Raw genomic sequence first — 20,749 nt, 5'->3', positions numbered from 1 at the left:
GATTGACAGTTAGTGCGGACAACTTCCGTCGACAGCTTCCGTCTATAACATCCGTCTACAACTTCCATCAACGCCACTCATGAGCCAAGAAAGGCTTTCGCCTTAATAAGTTATGCGTCGCAATGGGGCTCGGTCTACCCAGTCCGACCATTCGAACTAAATAAGGCATTCTCAACCTCTTCTACAAAATGCTTCACGTGATCAAAGCGCGTGCGAAAATTATCACCCATTAGGGCTGTGACAGAAAAAAAAATCGCACAGGTTTAGCACAGTGCGATTCGGTTTCACCAGGCACTATCGGCGCATGCAAGCCTCCATTAGGAGCCTTCTGCGCATGCACACATGACCTCGAGGTGCGAGCCGATCATAGGGCAGCAATCACTTATTGCGCTGTGCCAGAGCTCTCTATTATTCGACGCAAACAGTTCAGGAGCTCAAAATTTACTGGGCTCCCCTTATCACTGTCAGCTGGGGGTAAGGTTTGTCCGCGGAATAAGCAAAGTGTTCCATGAAGTGGGAGGGACGTATGGATTGAAGGAGGGGGTCAGAGCAGCTCCGAGTGTGACATTACCCAGGGCTGTTCAGCCTAAATATTATTACGGGGTTAGTTGGGGAGGCGCACATCAGGTGCAGCTTTGATTACCACATATTCAACTAGAAAAAAAATTGATCATATATTTATCAGCGTTAACCTCCTCGCAAAAACGACGAAACAATAAGAAAACTCAAACCAATCCAAACTAGAAATACAATCAAGGTACGTTTCTGTAGTTTGGAAAATTGCAGCCGAAGGGGCCGAAGCTCAAATTTACAGTAATAACGCTTGTTGCATTTGTCTTAGCATAACTTTTTGAATGTGTTTACCCTCTCAAGAAACAGTCTGATTACGGCTTACAGTGGGTTTAAATAGTCAAAGTAGTAATTATTATTATCCCTCATAGCAGAAGGGCTGAGTACTTTAGCGGCATGAAAATGTGGCCAAATAATCAATTGGCAAAAGAGCTTAAAAAATGCAGTCAGGCCCATATGCCAGTTTTCAGAACGGATGACAATCTGTGTCTTGTGCGCAATTACCCACCGCCGTAAAACCAGGCAAACCATCTGGGCACGCTGACTGTGACAGTAGACTCTTATGTAGACCCATAAGACAAATTCTCTTTGTTTTTACTTCCAGTAGCGGTGGGGGGTAGCAGTCATGGAGGTATTAGCACGAAATTTCATGACAAAGTCTCGAAGCCGCTGAACCCGTATTGATCTTTAATTTTAAAAAAACGAGAGTTCAACCCCTCTTCACTGCCATCGTTTACCTTGTGGATCGAACCCTCGCGCAAGGGAAGAGGCTTTGATTAAGAATGTATTAATCTCCAAATATCACCGAACAGATAGTCATAATCCTCCTGTCTGAGAACACCGAGTTCCACCTCAAATAAAGTCCTTCCTATGTCTTAAAATATTCAGAGAATAAATGTTACATTAACGGAAACAAACAGCTATAGTGCTTACGTCACATGCGACGGGAAAGTGACACCATGGATGAAGACAACCTTTCAAAGCAAAAATGGCAAAACGGGAGCAAAAGAGTTCGGGGGAGAAGCATAAAATGACATCAAAGCAGCTTGCGCTCCGTATTGCGCATCAGAGTAATGCGCACGCAACGGATTACTAGGACCCGTGCATATTCATGAGGAACGAACGCGCGCGGGTATGTTTTTCCGAGCCGAGGACGTTCTTCCGCGTATGGCCTCCTCGCTGACTCTCAGCTAATGTCGGCGAGTGGAAGCGCTTGCCTCACAAAGCATGGAAGGCCAAGATTGGAGGGGGGGGGGGGGCATTCTTTTTTATTTTTTCCTCATCTGGTAAGTGCCCGAGGAGCTGGAATAGACTCTTAAAATCTTAAAACATCAGCTAACCCCGCCGGGGTGGCTCAGTGGTTAGGGCACTCGCAGTATCTGTCTCATATATCGGCGGACACCTGAACCGCGCCGTAAGGGAAGGAAGAGATAAAGGAGGCGTCAAAGAAGAAAGGAAGAAAGAGGTGCCGTAGTGGAGGGCTCCGGAATAATTTCCACCACCTGGCGATCTTTAACGTGCACTGACATCGCACAGCACACGGGCGCCTTAGCGTTTTGCCTCCATAAAAACGCAGCCGCCGCGGTAGGGTTCGAACCCGGTGATACCTCCCCACCGACACCCTCGAATCACTTTCTACTTTACCCCTACTTATCTTCACCTTCTAGGAGCGCCATTCACCACCCACCCAACTCTACCCCCCAGAAGCACCACCCATATCCCATCAGATCACAAAATGCTGCTTGATTAGTTTATTGTCTATGCAGTGAGCAAAGTTTCAGTGGTTAACACACAAAAGCGCTAAAGCAGAGGAGCGGCTAGAGGACGCAGCATGACTGCACTGTGAAGGCACCAACAAGATTTCGGGGCCCCTCGTCAACACAAGCAAGCGGTGCACATTCTTGTCCTGCATACTCTGCGCGTGCGTTTTGTTCGCGCATTTCTTGCCTATTTTGTGTGAAGCATTTCGATTCGAATAACGTTGTATAATTCCCCATCACATGTGTTGTATGAGCGCGCATTCTTTGCCTTGCCTGATCGGTGACGTCCTGTCGTTTCTTTTATTGTTTTTTAGCTTATCAACGCGACCTTTGTTCTCGCTCGCAAGAACGTTTTCTGTTAGAGACACGTTAAAAACACCTACCAGCTGCCGTTAGCGAGGCAATGTAAAAAAAAGTTGGGCTGAGGCTTAGCTAAACTGTTAAGCCTGGATATCTCGAAGCGAAAAGCGTTTAGCAAGGCGTGCCTCTCGTGATTCTGGCGTTTCAGCCGCTTGTCTAGCCTTGCACTTTTCATATATTCGCTGCTTTTGAGCCAACTCCCACGCTACCACTTCTGGGTCTTCTCCTCCTTCCATGGCGAAAGGTCAGACGACAGAGGCAGCGCGCGGCGGTGGCGACGGCTGCGGCAGCAGCGGCCTCCTGCGCTGCGCGTGACGTCACTCGGTTTCGCGCATACGCAGCTGCGGCAAATCTATAGTGTGGCTCACGAGAAGCCCGGTGTTGACGAGCCTAGTGAAGCTTTTCGCTTCAAAAAGTTGTGGTTGTGCTTTTTCACCCAAACTAGATGGTCTGATTGATTATGAAGAAAAGACTTCCTGTACTTTTTTTTATGAACTGTTCATGGCAGACTGCCAGTGCATAACTGCATGCTGTCGCGACTAAGCTTACGGTGTCATTAAGGCCGCGACAGTAAATCACCTTGAAAAAGACCCTGTTCGAAAATGTTTTCTATCGTCGTACGAAGCTAGTAGGAAAGCTGAGCTCGCAGCTCGGGTACAACCGCTTAGTCGCAGACAGCGGTACCCTAGTACAGCCCACTAACGAATAGCTTGTTAGAACAAATCGCGTGCGGCTGCGGTAGCAGAGTGGTTACGGCGTTCGGCTGCTGGCCCAAATGACGCGTGTTCGATTCCGCGGCGGTCGAATTTCGATGGAGGCGAATTTCTAGAGGCCCGTGTACTGTGCGATGTCAGTGCACGTTAAAGAACACCAAGTGGTCGAAATTTCCGATGGCAGGTTCTCCCAGCGGTGGGCCTTGTGCGGCCCAGGTTGCTCTACCCGAGCGGCCACTCAGTCATTAATTTAACTGTCACCTGCCACGGTGGGCAATTTGGTCACTATGCATTAGGCATGTTGTGATGGCGCTGCAAGATCACGTGACTACAGGTGGCCCACCGGCCTCCCAGGTTGCTCTCCGGGGACCACCTGCCAGAGCCGTACGTGTGATTTTTCGTCTAAATGTGCACCTGTTTTCTCTACAAAATAATTCGCCGAATCGCCTTGAAAGTGATGTCATTCAACTTGGAGAGTCGTCGTGATTGAAATTTTACTAGTTGAATGCATGTGAGACATGCATGCAGCTTCAGCATTATAAATGGATAAGGGATTACATGTCGACACACAAGTGTTCACAGCTTACTTGACGGAAATGTAAGGTCGGTTCTCTTCCGAAGTAGGCCGACATCAGAGGCTGCAGGGAAAGATCAAACACGTCTCATTCTCCGTTCAAGCATTATGCTGCCAAAAGGGTCCTTGCGAAATGTCAACCGAACAATTCACCCTCTTCCTTCTCCGCCCACCTCGCCAGTGATCCTGCGCGTGCGTTCCTGTACCAGAAATGTAGGAAGGGCATTTTCCTGATGCTCACCTCTCCTGGGCTTAATGAAGCTTTCTTATGATAAAAAGCTCTAGTAAGGCTGGCTCCCTGAGTGCATATGAATTATGACCATTAATGGAGAGTATACAGAGGTGATCACATTATCTAAAATATTCGATGACATGTTTAGGAGAGCAGGCAGTACTTCACCTACCTTGCTTCTTTAATAATAATAATAATTGGTTTTGGGGGAAAGGAAATGGCGCAGTATCTGTCTCATATATCGTTAGACACCTGAACCGCGCCGTAAATGAAGGGATAAAGGAGGGAGTGAAAGAAGAAAGGAAGAAAGAGGTGCCGTAGTGGAGGGCTCCGGAATAATTTCGACCACCTGGGGTTCTTTAACGTGCAGTGACATCGCACAGCACACGGGCGCCTTAGCGTTTTTCCTCCATAAAAACGCAGCCGCTGCGGTCGGGTTCGAACCCGGGAACTCCGGATCAGTAGTCGAACGCCGTAACCACTGAGCCACCGCGGCGGGGCCCCTTGCTTCTTTCAAATTGAATTTCATCGCTCTACCCTCCTTCTCTTCTTTCCACTTTTTAAATTTTTTATCCGCCTTCAAAAACGAAAGTCTTCGCAGCTGAACGAATTGTGGCGAGCGTATTCATTCGATTCAATGTACACAAGACGGAGACACGGGCAGATTCATAGTGAAAAATTCAATATGCAGTCATAAAGAGTGAATGTGTGACCTCCTGCTGGAGTTGTTCGGCATAATCCCGCTTGAAAGAAGCATGACCCGGCTGCTAGAGAAAAGTCGCACAAAGTCCGTTTTAAAGTTTTCGCCTGCAAGATAAAGAAAAATAAAGTGGCAGATAAGGCCTGGAAAAATAAAGTGTCTGGTACATTTTACTTATTTTTTTTCTAAAACACATACTGAACCGGAATGTGAGAGCTCTTTTGTATGTCACTGCATTCAGTTCGATTATTTTTTACTTCTCATGTTGCGTTTCTTGTTTTTCTTCACAATATGAAAGCGAGGGCTGCTGGAACGTAGGCGCATGAAGGCAAAACACTTCTATAATAGAAAAGATTTCGTTAGACTCCCCAGCTATATTGATTTGACCTCGTACACCTACTCTACCTATTGTTTCGTTTTAAATCTTGGCGACGATCCAAGCTTCTAAGCGTAACAATGTTTCGCAATGTTCTTAACATTTTTTTAATAACCGTCTCATACTGGCGCCCCACTATAGTTTGCACCGCTAACTAAAAGAGCATTTTTTTTTTCTTCTAAAGCGGATTTGGGTTTCCTCTTGTATCGCTTTTAGTGACGCACATAACCAACTGGGTGATGGAAGAGGGTACAATGGAGTCACCCATAGATTTAACTAGAACAAAAGTTCTGAGAATCTTTACACTTTGGGACGTTAAACCCCCAGAAATCATAAACCAAATCTTTTCACTGTTGTTTCTAATAGAGCCCGATTTATATGGTTCAAGCACCTAAAACTTCATAAGCAAGAAAGAAACAAACAAGATATTCCTCGTGAAAGTCCCGCTCACGATCTCCCGACGCGTTTGTGGTCGCATGTCAGAACGGCGCCCTCGTCTCATAGGCTACCATTTAACGAACATGTGACACGCTAACGAATCGGCAGATTTTAAGGCAGAGAATTTTTATTAACTGGGCCGGAGACGGCAGGTAGGAAGAGGCCGATTGAAACAATAAAGTTATTCTGAACTGAACTGAAATGTACGCATGACAATCACTCCCCGCCTTTTCATCTGAAACTTGTCATTCTCAATGCAACTTACCTCTCGTCTGCCCTTTTACCACAGCGGTCATTCTATAATATTTTGAGCATCCGCCTCGCATGCAGGAGGTGCGGGGTTCGATCCCCAGTGCCGCCAGGTGCCCACCTGTGACAGAATGGGTATAAGGTTTCTCCTGGCATGGTCCTCGGCTTATCTGGGGTGAAATAATTGGGAAATGGGTTTTTGACCACACCTTGAAAAAACGGAAATACCTTGTGCTGTGTCGCTCTTTGACCAAAACTGCCCTTGCGCCAATATACTCGGTCATAATTATCGTCATCACTTGCCCTTTCACGCCCTTCATAAATTTTCTTCGGTGCATTCAGTGTCTATGGCGTTGGGATACTGAGCCAATGGGATGCCAGCCACAGCGGCTGCATCTCCGTATAGGCGAATTGTACAAGACACCTGGAATTTATGGCTGCGACAGCACACGTTAAAGAATGTCAGGTTGTCTAAGTTAATCCAGAGCCTTCCACTCCGGCGTCTCTCATGGCCAGTGGGCAGCTTCGAGACGTTGAACCTTGCAAACATATGCCACCATTTTCTTATTCATGAACAGGACATTACTACTGAATATAATTAGCTGATACTACTGAATGCAATTAGTTGTATAATTAGTTGTAATTGAGCACGTTGTTCGTTCAGCCCTTCAGCCATACGCTTCAGAACGGGGAAACAAAAAGCAAATAATACGACATATCGGCGACTCGCCAAAATGTCTAGTTTAAAGCGTTTGTATACACTTTCTCAGAAAAAAAAAACGCTAGAAGCTGTGCAAGCCACAACTAAGGCAATCCTGTCAGGGACCGTATAATGAAAAAAAATGCTAGCAAGCACAACAGCGCTTCCTTGGTGGGCGGCCCCTTGCCTATCGCATCGTTGACTACCGCAGTTTCTGCCCGCGTAGCCACCTGCGAGCCACAGAGCGTTCCTGCGCACCAGCAGCTTAGGTGTACAGTTTCAGCCACTCGGCATCTGGCCAGATGTACCGGGCACACCGTCCCGTAAAATAACGTACAGCAGCTTTACCCGTCGGCGAGAGAACCTGCCTTCGATTGTACCATGCTAATGGCGTACGTCGCAGACCACAAGAAAGTTTTTTTTTCTTTGTTTGCATTTCCTCCATCAAAATGCTGCCGCCTCGGACGGTATTCGTTTCCGAGACTACAAACATAGCAGCCGAACACTAAATAATAATAATTGATTTCGAGAACTGGGGATAAGGTCCTCGTTCTCGGTGCAAATGTCAACCACACCGTGGGGCAAGGAGGGATGAGGAGAAAGAAAGAAAGAAGGAAAACGAATAAAATAAGAAAGGAAGCAAGAAAGAAGGAAAGGAGAAAAGGAAAGAAGGAAACAAGAAAAGAAAGAAAGAGGGAAAGGAAGAAAGAAAGAAAGACGGAAAAAGAATGAAAGAAAGAAAGAGAAAGAAGGAAAGAAGGAAAGAAATAAAGAAAAAAAGAAAGGAAGAAAGAGCAAGAAAGAAAGAAGAAAAGAAAAAAGAAAGGAAGAAAGAAAGAAAGAAAGAACGAACGAAAGAAAGAAGGAAGGAAAGAAGGAAAGAAAGAAAGAAAGAAAGAAGGAAAGAGGAAGAAAGAAAGAAAGAAAGAAAGAAAGAAAGAAAGAAAGAAAGAAAGAAAGAAAGAAAGAAAGAAAGAAAGAAAGAAAGAAAGAAAGAAAGAAAGAAAGAAAGAAAGAAAGAAAGAAAGAAAGAAAGAAAGAAAGAAAGCGATGCCAGCGAGGCTCTTCAATGCACACTGACATAGCACAGCAAACGGACGTGTTTGCATTCAGCCACTGGGGCGGGTGTCGAATACCAGAAGAAAAAAAACTGCAGTACATACAAAGTCTTATTACTGTCATCAAAACCGTGACCTTGAACATCCTCCCTTCGAGCGCGAAACCTCAGCAAAAGCAGTTGGCTTCCATCTGACAAGTTGATTTTGTTTCCGCGGAAGAACGAGCGACCCGCATTCGCAGTTCCATGTGCCAGCCGGGACCCGCAAACGCTCTCCGCTTTCTCGAGAGGAGCTGAACAATAGAAGCCCCCGGGGCGAGGTCTTCCAGAAGAAAGAACGCACAACGAAGAAGCACAGCCCAAAGCTGCCGGAGGAGTGCACTGTGACGCGGTGCGCCGCTTTCGCTTCGGCCGCCACGTTATCCGAGCCAGCGGGCCGCGAATCGAGCAAGAGGACGCCGGCGGCAATTACTGATCGCGGCGTCCTACTTACCTGCGCCCCGTTGCCGAGAGGCGTGCGTTCTAAGAGGATAAGGAACGCCGTTAGCGCGCGCGCGCTCCATAGCCTCGAGGCTGTGCCTTTCAGCGAGGCAATCGGAAAGCACAGAAATAAAGAAAAAATAATGAAGACCAACGAGAAGTCGATGGCTAACCCTACACTCTGCTGAAGCTGCGGCTTCTGCTGAGCACTGCTGTTTTCTTGAAGTTTTCGCTAGTGTCTCCAAGACGTGTGAGATTTGGGCAGCCATTTCTTTTTCTGCATGCTTAAAGGAGTCCGTGTGATACTCATTACAATGAGCTAAGCGTTGAACAGATTTTGTGTCGGGGTCACCAAGGCAAGCTGATCTACCAGCTCGTGAGAGGTGAGCCAAATTCGCCGCGTCAGGGAAGAAGAGTTGGGGAAATAGGGAAATCGCAAGGCAACGGGAGAGAACAGAAGAGCAGTGGTTAAAGCGCCAAGTCGCAAATTTTTTTTTTTTTTGATCAGAGGAAATAGCGCAGTAACTGTCTCGCTACACAGTAGACATTTAAGACGGCACAGATTTGTTCTTTATTCTGACAATTTTTTCATATAGTAATTGCCTCGCTGGATATGCTAGGGAGCGCAGGAGCAGCTGACTTCATTTCAGTGATTCTGGTTTAAGTAAAGGTTTCATCAGCACCACCACCAAGCACTACATAATGCGCGGGTCAACAAAAATTAAGGGGGGGGGGGGCACATTGCCGACCTAAAGTGCGGTGAGGAGAAAGCATTTAGCACGGTGTTGCTGCTTGCGTCTAACACATTAACATTAACATCTTAACCACAGTGACCTGAGGTAAGATGTTAATTAGGCACACAATAGTTTGTGAATATTAAATGCTGGAGACACTAGAGGGCGTTTAGGAAGCATCCGTCTGATTCGACGCCTTTCTGCAAACACTCTCCAGCGTCCTAGACAAAGAGAACTACATACGCGTTAGCAGGAAGTAGCGTACTCTTTAGCACGATCGGCTGCGGAACGGAATGATGGTGGTTGGAATCCCATCGTGCACAAAGATTGTTTTTCTTATCGAGTTGAAGAGCGTAACGAACGGACGGACGCGAACATGAGCCATTAAAGGCTTTCGCATTAATATAACGCGACGGCCACCAAGTCCTTGAAGTTGTCGAACTCGCTGCGCGCGTGTCAAACCCGCAAAGGCACTTGACAAATGTGTGTATCGCACGTTCACACCGTAAGCACGGTGCTCAAGCGCCAACCACACTACGTTTGGTTTGGTTTAAGGGGGTTTAACCTTCCAAAGCAACTCAGGCTATGAGAGACGCCGTAGTGAAGGGCTCCGGAAATTTAGACCACCTGGGTTTCTTTAACGTGCACTGACATCGCACAGCACACGGACCTCTAGAATTTCGCCTCCATCGAAATTCGACCACCACGGCAGAGATCGAAGCCGCCTCTTTCGGGTCAGCAGCCGAGCACCATAACCACTGAGCCACCGCGGCGGCAAACAACACTAGGAATAGGATGGTTCCTGAAACCACGTGCACTGAAAACCGCACAGCACTCCAAGCATGGCACACGGACAAGATACAAAAGCTTGTCTGAAAACATGGAGACGCAGGGCTTGAGTTCAAGGCTGCTGCTAACTGATGATATCCGGAAGAACACCACCTCGTAAGCCATTAATATTCGTCCAGAGCGTGATCTATCTCTGCGTTACGGCTCTTTCAAAACTATTCTTTTATAGCGTTTACTACCGACTACGTTTTTGTTGTCATTTTTCTCACAATCTCATCACAGAGCTACCGACAACGAAAAGCATATTCGCGAATGCAAAGGTGTGACCTTTCGCGGTCATTAAAATGACTGAGGGAGGTAGGCTTGACTGCTCGTAGTAACCACTCTTCGCATAAATCACGACATGCACCTAGAACTGGAGAGCGAGGGGGGTAGCCTTTGCACGGGCACCAGCACCGGCTCTGCTCAAGAAATATATGACCTCGCGTCGACCGGCGAACGTCGTGCAATCTGCGCTCCAGCTCGGCGTTTCGACATCAATCTTGGTGGTGCACGCGCGCCACCCCTCTGTGCGTAAGTCTTATCGAAAAAGAGCAAATCCCAGTAAAAAGATAACACGCCAAACGTGTCACGGCCGCCTCAGGGCGACCGTGCCAGCGATTAACGGCTCAAGCTAAGCAGGGTCGTCTCACATATAAGCGGCTGGAAATGAGAAAGTAACCAGTAATCTGTTTCGCCATCTGTTAATAACCGTTTCTGATCAGTGCTGACATGTAGTGTGGTTCTCCCGGCACGCACAAGCTGGATACATTTCTTATTGTGTAAATAGCTTGTATATATTACTTCTTCCCCTGTCCTCTCTGCCTGTCCCCTCACCTCTTTCATTTCATTTCGCCATTCTGCCTGCTATCCTTTATTTCCGCTGCCCCAGCTCAGGTGCTTCAGTATCGATGGCAGATGCCGGGGCTAGCAAAAATCTTTTCCTTCCTTTTTACTATTATTTTAATAAAAAAAACCACTACCACCCGGCTCGACCACCTGTCATTGCAATATCACTGCTCTGTTCAGTTCTGAAACTGTGGCCTTAAGCGGAATTGGGAAATGATGCGTATGTTATCTCGTTTATTTTCCTCAAAAGAAATGCCGAGAACACCGCGCAAACAATGCAGCACAAAAGCTTTCTTCGCCAGTAACGCTTCGGGAAAGAGGAGAATGTAAACGTGAATGTCTATCTGCATAGCGACACCCATCTAGTCTTTTTTTCTCTTGCTTTTATTTTGTGACTTTTTTCTCTCATTCTGATTACGATGGAGGCGAAACGAAAAATTACAGGACTGCACTTCAGTCTGCTTATGATCGCAAATGCGAAAGCATTTCCCTGGCTTCTCTTTATCTCTCCATTTTTCATGTTCTTTTATTTTCTGTATTTTTAGTTTTGTTGTTTTCCTTCTTCCTTCTTTATTTTCATTCTTCTTTTAATTTTTTAATGTTCTATTCCTTAGTTTTACTTCTTTTATATTTATATTTTTATTATTTTTATTTTTCATTAAATTTACTTTTTTAATATCTGGGCTTTTTTTATTTCATTACATATATGTTTCTCAAAGAGACACTGAGGAGAACTCTATCAATTTTTTTTTTGTTAGCAAAATCTGATAGCTCGGAATTTCGTGGCATTGTTGCCGCTTGTCCGCGAGCGAAAGATGCATTTATTTCAAAGAAATTTGGATTCCAAGTTAAAAAAAGCTTTTCCCGCCGCTCTGATTCAAACTCCAGAACACTGATGACGTCACGGATAACTCTCATATCCTGGCCTAACAGAGCTAGGCCGTCAGCACTTTTTCTTAACTGCCTTGTACCTTGTCTCCCGTCCCTAATAAACGACTTCCGTTAAGTAGTTTGATGTTCACTGGCAGAGCCAGGAATGTTTCGCCGAGCGAGCGTGTGAAGACACAAGTGCTCTTTATACACCTCCTTCACCCCGCGACGTCACGAAGATGCGGTGGCGTTGATGTCAGCAGCGACTTCCGCATGGTAGGCAAAACAGCTACCGCCAGCCGGTGCCTACCGCAGCTGCTGCAGCTACCGGCGGCTGCATCATGCCTGCGCACTGCAGAAGCAGCATGTATTGATCAGCTGCGTCACTGTTCGATCCACGTAGTAGCATAAAAGGAAATTTAAATTAGCCCCGATAGGCTTCTCGCGATAAATACCGCATTAGTAAACTGGCTAACGGGGAGTAGGCCGCGGTACTAAAGCGCGAAGTCTGGGCGTCGATCGGCACTGGCACTCAATGTACTTAGTAGCATGTAAGTTACTGCGTTCATTCACCTGAAGATCAGCATAGTACGCTTATAACTGCGCAGGGAAAAAAAAGCACGTATGTAGCTGCGCACGCATTTATCACCTTGAGCCGGTGTGCACGGGGCCCCGCAGGCAGGTTCACTCGCCCCCAAGGAATGAGACCGCTGACGCTGAAGCAAGGAGCGCCTTCAGCAGTGGCCTGCGTACAGCTGTACCGTTCTCTATAGTGGACACAACTTGTCTCCTTTCGGAATTGATGAGGAGGGCGACGGCTAGGTACTGGGCCCTGCCAGACACCCGCCACATCCGCCTTAAACGGCTAGATCCGGCGATGACCTTTTCAGTTCCTCGCGGAATACCTCGCCCTATTGCATGCGTTATCCGTAGACTACGTTCAAACGTGGCATTCACGCGCAAATACTTGCACTTAATAGGACAAGCGGACTCCCCGGAATGTACCACATGTGGCGTGCTAGAGACTATAGAACATGTTTTAGTGGCGTGTCCAGCGTATGCACGTGAAAGACTCATACTCGCATCTGCTCTGAAGCCTATGGACACATCGCTCCTCTCTGAGGATTTGATACTCGGCGCTTGGCCAGATAGTTTTAGACCTGTAAAGGCAACGCGAGCGCTCTCACGCTTTTTGAACGACACGGACCTTGTCTGGCGTTTGTGATGTCAGAAAGTGTGCCTTGTTTTTTTTAAAGTAGTTTTTCATCTGCCTCCTCCCATCATCATCGTCCCCCATCGTGACCTTCTTTTATCTCCTCTTCCCGTCCCCCAGAGCAGAGTAGCAGGCCAGATATCTATTTTTCAGGCCAACCTCTCTGCCTTTCCTATCAATAAACCCTCTCTCTCTCTCTCTCTCTCCCAAGGAATGCGTTCTTTTGTTAGTAGCACAACATCTTTCAATGGCACGTTTTATGGCATTTGATATTTACTTGAAAGTGTTTCTTAATATGACAGACGTAATTATTTGATTCGAGTAGAAAGAAATCTGGTAAGTTCATGCGCGGTCACGTTGGCGTGTTTAGAATAGCGTACCTTAAGTGTGCTAAAAGCCACATGCTTTTTCATTGCATCATGCATGTGTCATGTTTCATCATGCAGTCCATGACCGCGAAGCTTGTTTGGAAAGAAGCAGCCGCAGGCGTAATACTAACAGACGTGTCGAGATTGTGAGGGGGCGCGGCAATGAAAAGCGTTTTCGTTATTTATGCACGCGATATGAAACTAAATTTGGTGCAAATATGGAATTGCTACGTTAGTTTCAGTAATGCCTTTTATTTATAGCTATACCTGGTGCAGTTCTTGGGTAATTATAATTAGAATCCTCGTCAAGTCACCTCAAGGTCTTAAATAATTGAGTAAAAAGTGCGCAAATTTTTTTATGCCAGCATGTTCACAAAGCCCTGTTCTGAATATGACGCTATTACTTCTTTTTTTAGATGATCATGTACTTATGCATGCATAGTTACGTAAAAACGTTTCTTAGAAAAATAACGAACATAACAGTGCACGTGTAGGAAAAACATCGAGAGATAAATTACATTCCTCAACGTCTTAGCAATCGTTTGCGACAAATAGAATCATTCTATTTTCATGCGTTACGAAATTAGGAAGGTGTGAGTGATGCCAATAGCAGAAAATGTGAAAGGTCAGAAAACGAACGAATTAACGTTTATTTCCTCGTTTTTGGCCCCTTCGCTTGCACTTTGGTCAAAGAAATGCGGCCCTGAACTCAACGAAATTACCTCACAATTTTCGAAGACCACGAATCTCGAAAGCGTACTTTATAAATTTCTACTGAATATTATGCTATAATTTTTCGTCACGAAACAGAACACCCCAGGGCTAAGAAAGAAAATATTTCCAGAAATCAGAAATTTTCACCAAATCGACCAGTTTAACAAGGGGAAAAGCCGGCGTGGCTGGTGCGTGATCCTGCGGATAAAACCTGCGCTTAAGCGGGACAGCTAGAGGAGAATGGGGACACGACGCGGTCCCCACTTTTCGCACAGCACGACACCTACGTATGTCAGCAGACGGTGAGCGCACGTCTGCTCCGCCGAAAGAACGCCAGCACATCCTCTCACTACTGTCCCGAAGTAAAATCATTCTGGCTAGAGCAGAGTGTTAAAAAATTCTTATTTTTTTAATGTCTAGCGTAGAAATAAACGCCAGAAACGCTTTCTGTTTACTACTAACCATATATACAATACACAGTGGCGAACTATTTCTCTGAATACGCTGCATGTGGCCAACGCGAGCTGCTGGTGTACTTCAAAAAATTACTAAGCTGTAAACATCAACCATTGCTGTGATTCGCAGAAACTGAAAACGCGCCTACAAGCCTTGAAAACCCGCGCTCGACGCCTCTCTGCAACGACACTCCCTGGCCTTTTGCCTACCACGAGCCCGCTAGCGACTGCAGCGCCACCTCGTTTGTTTACAAACATGCAGGATGTCTATACGACGAACTGCATTCTACGATCACCGACCATCTTGCCAACATAGTTTTTCATCGGCCTTGGCGATCATCTGACCAGCCTGAGCAAGCTCCTCCAAAGGTTAACTTAACTAGCACCTGAAGCGGCACTTGGAATTCCTCTGCTGTTTGGTGCTTGTAAATCGAGGGGCGTCAAAAACAAAACCTTGGGGCACGCAAAGCCCATAGACGCAAAGCGCCATAAAAAAAAGTCGACCCTCTCCTGGCCGCTTGTGGCGCCGCCAAGCATCGGTTTTCTTTGCTTCCAACATTCAGGTTGTCTTTTGTCTGTCTTTCATGTGTGATAAAAGTGCACTAACGGTTTTAAAACAAAATTTACTTCAATATTGAACCGTGCAACCTTCCTTTGTCAGCCTCAGAGATTCGCGACCTCCATGTAGGAAGGAAGATTCCTCCAAGGTGGCGTCTCTTGTCCTATGACGTCAGCACGCTTGTACTTGCGAGATCGACCTGTGGCCGCGATGCCTGTATTTTAGATCTTGCTATTTTCTACCTTACAAGAGCTTTGTTTTCAGTAAGAGTGGCGTTTTTGTGATCATGAGCTGGTATTCTATTCATACAAGCCAACTTCAATTTCTCCTCAGTGTCCCTTTAAGAACTGTTGCTCAATCAACTTTTACATTTTGTTTTATTTACCACAAAACTTATGATTGACAATTCGTGCGGACAACTTCCGTCCACAAACTTCCGTGCACGCCACTCAAGAGCCAAGAAAGGTTTACGCCTTAAAATGGCACCTATGTGCTGTTGGATGTCATTAAAGGCCCCCAAATGGCGAGAAATTATTCCGCAGCCCTCAACTACGGCACCTCTTTCTTCCTTTCTTCTCTCACTGCCCCTTCCTCCCTTCCCCCACGGCACGGTTGAGCTGTCCCCCAAGTACTGAGAGAGTTACTGCGTCATTTCCTTTTTTCAAAAACTACTGATTTTCAAGGCGTGGTTCGTATTTCCAGCGAGAAGTCACAGTTACGGTGTCCTTTCCTCAAAACCATTTGAAATGAAAATAAAAATTTTGTTTTCAGGAAAGAAAATGACATGGTAACTGTCTCACATCTCGATGGACACCTCAACTGCGGCACAAGGGAAGTGATAAAAGAGGAAATGAAAAAAAAAGAAAAGGAGAAAGAGGCGCCATAGTGGAGGGCTCCGGAATAATTTCGTTCACCTGGGGATCTTTAATATGCACTGCCGTCGCACAGCACACGGGTGTCGTGCAGTTGGTTGGTTGGCCTCAAATAAAGATGGCACATACCCACTACGGGGGGGGGGGGGGGGGTGAAAACATTTATTGGATATATAGGAGACAGGAGGAATGCTTGGATCAGCTTGTAAGGGACCGGTCCTCGCAAGCACTAGGTGGAGGTCCCTAGTTTGGGACCCCAGTGGCGGTGGCCGCCGCCCGGGCGCGCCCGACTAAGGCTTGTTGGTCCTGTAAGTCGTGGCAGCTGAGCAGGGCCGCCCCCCAGTTCTCCCGGGTTGGGTTAGGGAGGGGAGGGGGGGGGGCTGGAATAGCCGAGTTGGAGGGCCAGGCCTACACCGTGTGATAGGTGTCCGAAGTCACCGCTCTGCAGTGCGGGCAGCTGCCGCTAAAGGAGGGGCCAAAATGTTTTAGGGCTGCCAGGCACAGCAATGTATTTGTGAGAACGCAGAGAAGGAGCCGCTCATCCGCCTTCTTGGGGCCTTTACTTGGGCAGGGGTAAAGGCGATGGCTATCTTGATAGTATGCTACAATATAGTTGAAGGTGTAGACCGGATTAAAATCGGGGGAGTGGCCAAGACACCGGCGGTGAATTGCTAGAAACAGGAGCGTGCAAGTGAATCACTGTCATTCTCTTTACTTTCAACTAGAACGAAGATGAAGATGTCTTCGTGAAAAAAAAAATGTAAATTTGTTCTGGTCGCTCCAGTATTTTTTTATTCGCTCAATAAAACTTGAAAAGGTGAAATTTAGACGTTAGTTTATGCAGCAGCGGTACGAAACATTTTTCGAGAGAAAAAATCAACCGCTATGATTGTCCGCAGCCTATACACCTACGTGGGCAGGCATCCGTAGAGCGTGAACTTCTTTTTTCCTGCACTGGAAGCTTGCGCCAGAAGCTTGCAGGAGCTCTGCGCTGCGACTGGTTCAACGTTTTCCATGGAACACCACTGCCATTAGTGAGTGGCGTTGATGATATTACTGTTCGCTTTCGTCCGGTTATATCGACAGAAGTTCGCACGATGATTTTTTTATTGGCTGGGTAATTTCACGGCTTTCTTGTTCTCGGGAAGGTATGCCTGATGCTTGGCTTAGGCTTAGACGAACGTGATAGACTGATTGCACGTTGCAACCTCTGTGAGGCGTGATATTTCTTAAGACACTTGAGAAGTACGTGCCAGAAAGCTGTCGAACTTAACCGGGGTCATTCGCCCTAACCGCTATTTAACCACAATTAGAATGGAGAATTTTGGTGTACCGAGTGTTGGATAAACCCTTGTCCCGATGCGTGCGTACTTATAGTATGTGATTTCTCGCAGTTTTGCATCATGCCCCCTTCGGAGTTGCAACAGATCAGATAATCGTATTTGCGTAGCACTCTGAAAATTTCGCGATGTGAGATATCACACTGTCTGTGCGCTGGTTTGGCGTCGAGCTGTCACAGCCCTTTTTGCAGTTGTATTTTTCGGCGCCAAAAGTTGCATTTCGCGTGCGACGGTAGGGCCTTCCCTTAGCATTCTGACGCATTTTGTCTAAATGCCGCTGTGCATTGCCTACTTGTAATTAGAGACTCGCCACAGTAGGTGACAAGCGCGTCTCCCCCTTCCCCTTTTATTTGCTGTTTCTTTCCGGAGCCTCATTGGATGACCCGCGACAGAGGCTCACCGGCTCAGCAGCAACAGTCACTCAGCCTCGGCGGTAGCTGAGGACGCGTTCGCTCGTGAATTTGCGAGAATTGAGACAGTACTACGTCAACCTTCCCATCCAAAGAAATAACAACCCGGGACGTGACATACTGTAATGATTCTCCTCCTTAATCATTATTTCAAACCGCTAGCCGTAGTCGCCATCACCTGTGATGTAAACGCCGTTAGGTAGCAAGCAACGTTTGTCGCCGGCTGCGGTATCAAAGGGAGCGCCGACCATTAGCAAACACGCAAAAATTGACAAAAACAGCTACAAAACGTGGTCCACACTCTTTTGCCGCAGGGGTCGCGGACGTGTGCCGTAGGCGTTACGGATCGCATCCGCGATGGCCACCGGATGGCGCTGCGCCGCCACTGCCAGCCCCGATGGGCACCGTCGCCAGCAGGAGCAAAGCGCAGAGCCACAGACCAGAAGCGGATATGACCAAGGAGAGCGAGAACAAGATGAACGGGACGGTGCTGAAAGCGATTTGGAAGCGGACCTCGTGTCGGGGCCGGCCGTAGTACCGCCTTTCTTCCACTCTCAAGCACAACCGGCCACTTTGTCGGAACCGTCATTTCCTCTTAGCTTACACGGTTCCTCTGAAGAAGATGAAGGCTTCGAGCTTTCCTCTGATGTCGGATATGACGACGACAGCGATTTAGAGCTGCAGGACGAACACGCCCTTTACGATTTGGCCTACGACACGCGCCAGCAGCTGGAGTACTTGCAGTTCCTGGAGTCCTTCGCTGGACTCAACGCGGATGACAGCGAGGAACAGATTGGCACGGGCGAGCCGCAAGGGGCCACCGGGGGCGCCTACGAAGCTGACATGTCACCTCTGAACAGGATCAGTGCTGAGGGCAGCGGCGATGCGCTGACGGAACAGGAGGCAGTTGAGCCGGACCTGTGGCAATACCTGCGGGAGCACGACCCATGGGAGGAAGATGTCCCCTTCTACGGGCCCGTGGTCTCAAGCTCCGCTACAGTGTCCATCCTGCTGAGACACCGCGTACGCGTGGACATATCAGTGGAGGGCGCCGTGCGCGTGGTCAACTTCGCGGCGCACTGCACAGCTGCCTTGGGAAGGTGGGGCGACCGCAGCTGCTTGTGCCACCCTTGCGGACGCGTGGTCCAGGAGGGTGACTACGTAGACATGGCCACTGGCTCGAGGCTGGCCAAGATCTCAGGCCGCGGAATCACTTTCACGAACCTCAGCCGTGGTCTCGTGTACCTCGTGGACGCGTCTGGAACGAAGTCGACGACGGAGAGGTTCGAGGATCTGAACTACGACCTCCCGTCAACCGTGTTCCACTTGGAGCCGGAGCCTGACATCGATTCTTTCAACGAATGCTTCCGGATTGTCTCCCAGGCGAGGCACAGGACTGCAACAAACGGGGATGAGATTTGGACCGTCGGTGACGTACTGGTTGAGCAGACCGTGCATGGCGATGTTCAGGTGTCCCGCGACTCGGGCAGGCTGCTAGTTTGCACGTCACCGACTGCGGGAAGCATGTCACTGACCACTCCACTAATCAAGACAGCTCTCAGCTGCGATCCGCGCAAGTTTTTTTTCGTCAGGGTAGGCCAGAAGAGGCTTCGCGCGAATGAAGCAGGGTTCATGGTCAGGAACGGCTGCCAGAGGGCGGGCTTTGACCGTCGCGGCCGCATAGTCCTTCCTTGACTCCTGCGCACTCTGACGTCGTCGACGCAGAACAAAATCGAAAAAGCCTGCCCGTCCGTCATGCTTGCTGTAACGCTGTTGTTCAATTCGCAAGGTGTGAAAAAAAAATTGTTACGAGCGCTTTTCAAAGCACTAGTGAAACTTGAGGGCTAATGATCGACCATCAGGAATCGGCAGAACTCCCTGACTACGAAAAGAGAGAGGAGTCCAGTGATGGTAGGAGTAGCTGAAGACGGATCACGTACTTCGACTTTCACATAAGCCCGGCATGCCAAACAAACTTTCGAGCCCTTGCACGGCGTGCAGTACCGCGAATTTGTGAATGCAACTTTAAGGGTTAGCGGGAGGAGACGACGAGCTGCGCTGTGTGGAAATTCGAGGGCAGCTTTTATGTACACCAGCTCAGCTACCGTGCGGACTGTATATCTGGAGGTAACAGCTGGCCGTTACAGGCACCTAAAGCTGATCATCATCGCCTAGAGAGTAAGCCACCCCAATAAAGCACAGCACGTTCCCCGTGCGCTCGTCCTAACCGAAAGACAGTGTGAAGAATGCCCATGTCTTGTGTATTGGCGAAGGCCGCATAAAATCGGCATTTAAATGTGTGCACTTTTTTTTACGACTGCAGTTTTATATAATGTTTAAAAACGACGTGCCTACAGAGGCCATACTGGGCTGGTCTCTACTGTGAAATACGAATCGAGCATGTCGGCGGTTTAAAATTTGGTATATCGGTATTGCCAGTCAGTACATGTGAACTAGACAACACGATACATAGTTCGATGATTTCACATGTCTGAAACCAGGTTTAAGCCCAGTGTTTTCACGATATTTCACATAAACATTTCCCGATACTCAAAATGAATTGAAACGGTGGCTGATCAAGACCACAACCGAAATATTTACTGGCTTTGAAGGAACACTCGATGTCATAACGAATTAGATCGACGATAAGGGTCTGTGCACACTGTAGCACGGTATGACGATCATATAAGTATACGTGTTCTGCATCTATTTCTGTACGTTTTGTTTTGCGCATTAGTACTAACTTGAGCATTTTCTTTCGAATATGCTGCAAAGAAAAGACTTAAAAACGCATTGGCCATATCTTCACCAACGCCGCCATCATCAATGGCCAGTGCCATTATGCACCGCTTAACGAGTGTCTTCAACACCATAACCAATATAAGGACTTAACAGTGTTACCGGGACGACACATCGTTTTATGTCTCAGCACGTGTGTGAAGGGTAACAAATTCGGGTCTCTGACATTATTCTTGTTTAGTATGTTACACAATCGGTCCTTAGTTGCTCCTGGAAATGAATATACCTGCTGCTTACTTCGTAACACTCCACCTTATTGCTTCCCCTTGTTTATTCAGTCTGTACGGTCCCTCTGTATGATGGCAAAGGGAGAGGTAGGCAGGCTCGAGGAGGCACTGAGCATAAGAATGGATAATGTGGTTCGTTATGGAATAGTACACTCACACACATACCGTACACTCACATACCATGGACAGAGTTGGTGTCTGTGGAAGTCGGGCACTGATCATCTTGTCGAAAATACAACTGTAACTGTGCTTGTTTGTAGCCTAAGGTAAAGCTTCAACGGCGCAGTCGGCGCGAACTGTGA

At 47.5% G+C, this 20,749-nt stretch overlaps 2 protein-coding genes across 2 annotated transcripts in view; both read left to right on the top strand.

The window, feature by feature from the left end:
- The window catches only part of Efr (ER GDP-fucose transporter), a 336,193-nt gene that overhangs the window by 29,843 nt on the left and 285,601 nt on the right, over positions 1–20,749 (top strand). The gene's annotated exons all lie outside the window — the stretch shown is intronic.
- Positions 16,609–19,654, top strand: LOC144097057 (uncharacterized). Its single transcript, XM_077629843.1, has 2 exons — positions 16,609–16,705; positions 17,736–19,654. The coding sequence occupies exon 2, from the start codon at positions 17,779–17,781 to the stop codon at positions 19,114–19,116; it is 1,338 nt and encodes a 445-aa protein (XP_077485969.1). The 5' UTR covers positions 16,609–16,705; positions 17,736–17,778; the 3' UTR covers positions 19,117–19,654.

The sequence above is a fragment of the Amblyomma americanum genome, chromosome 7, assembly GCF_052857255.1.
Source record: "Amblyomma americanum isolate KBUSLIRL-KWMA chromosome 7, ASM5285725v1, whole genome shotgun sequence".
Taxonomy (NCBI): domain Eukaryota; kingdom Metazoa; phylum Arthropoda; class Arachnida; order Ixodida; family Ixodidae; genus Amblyomma; species Amblyomma americanum.
The sequence above is the reverse complement of the archived record's forward strand: the minus strand, read 5'-3'. Positions and strand labels throughout refer to the sequence as shown.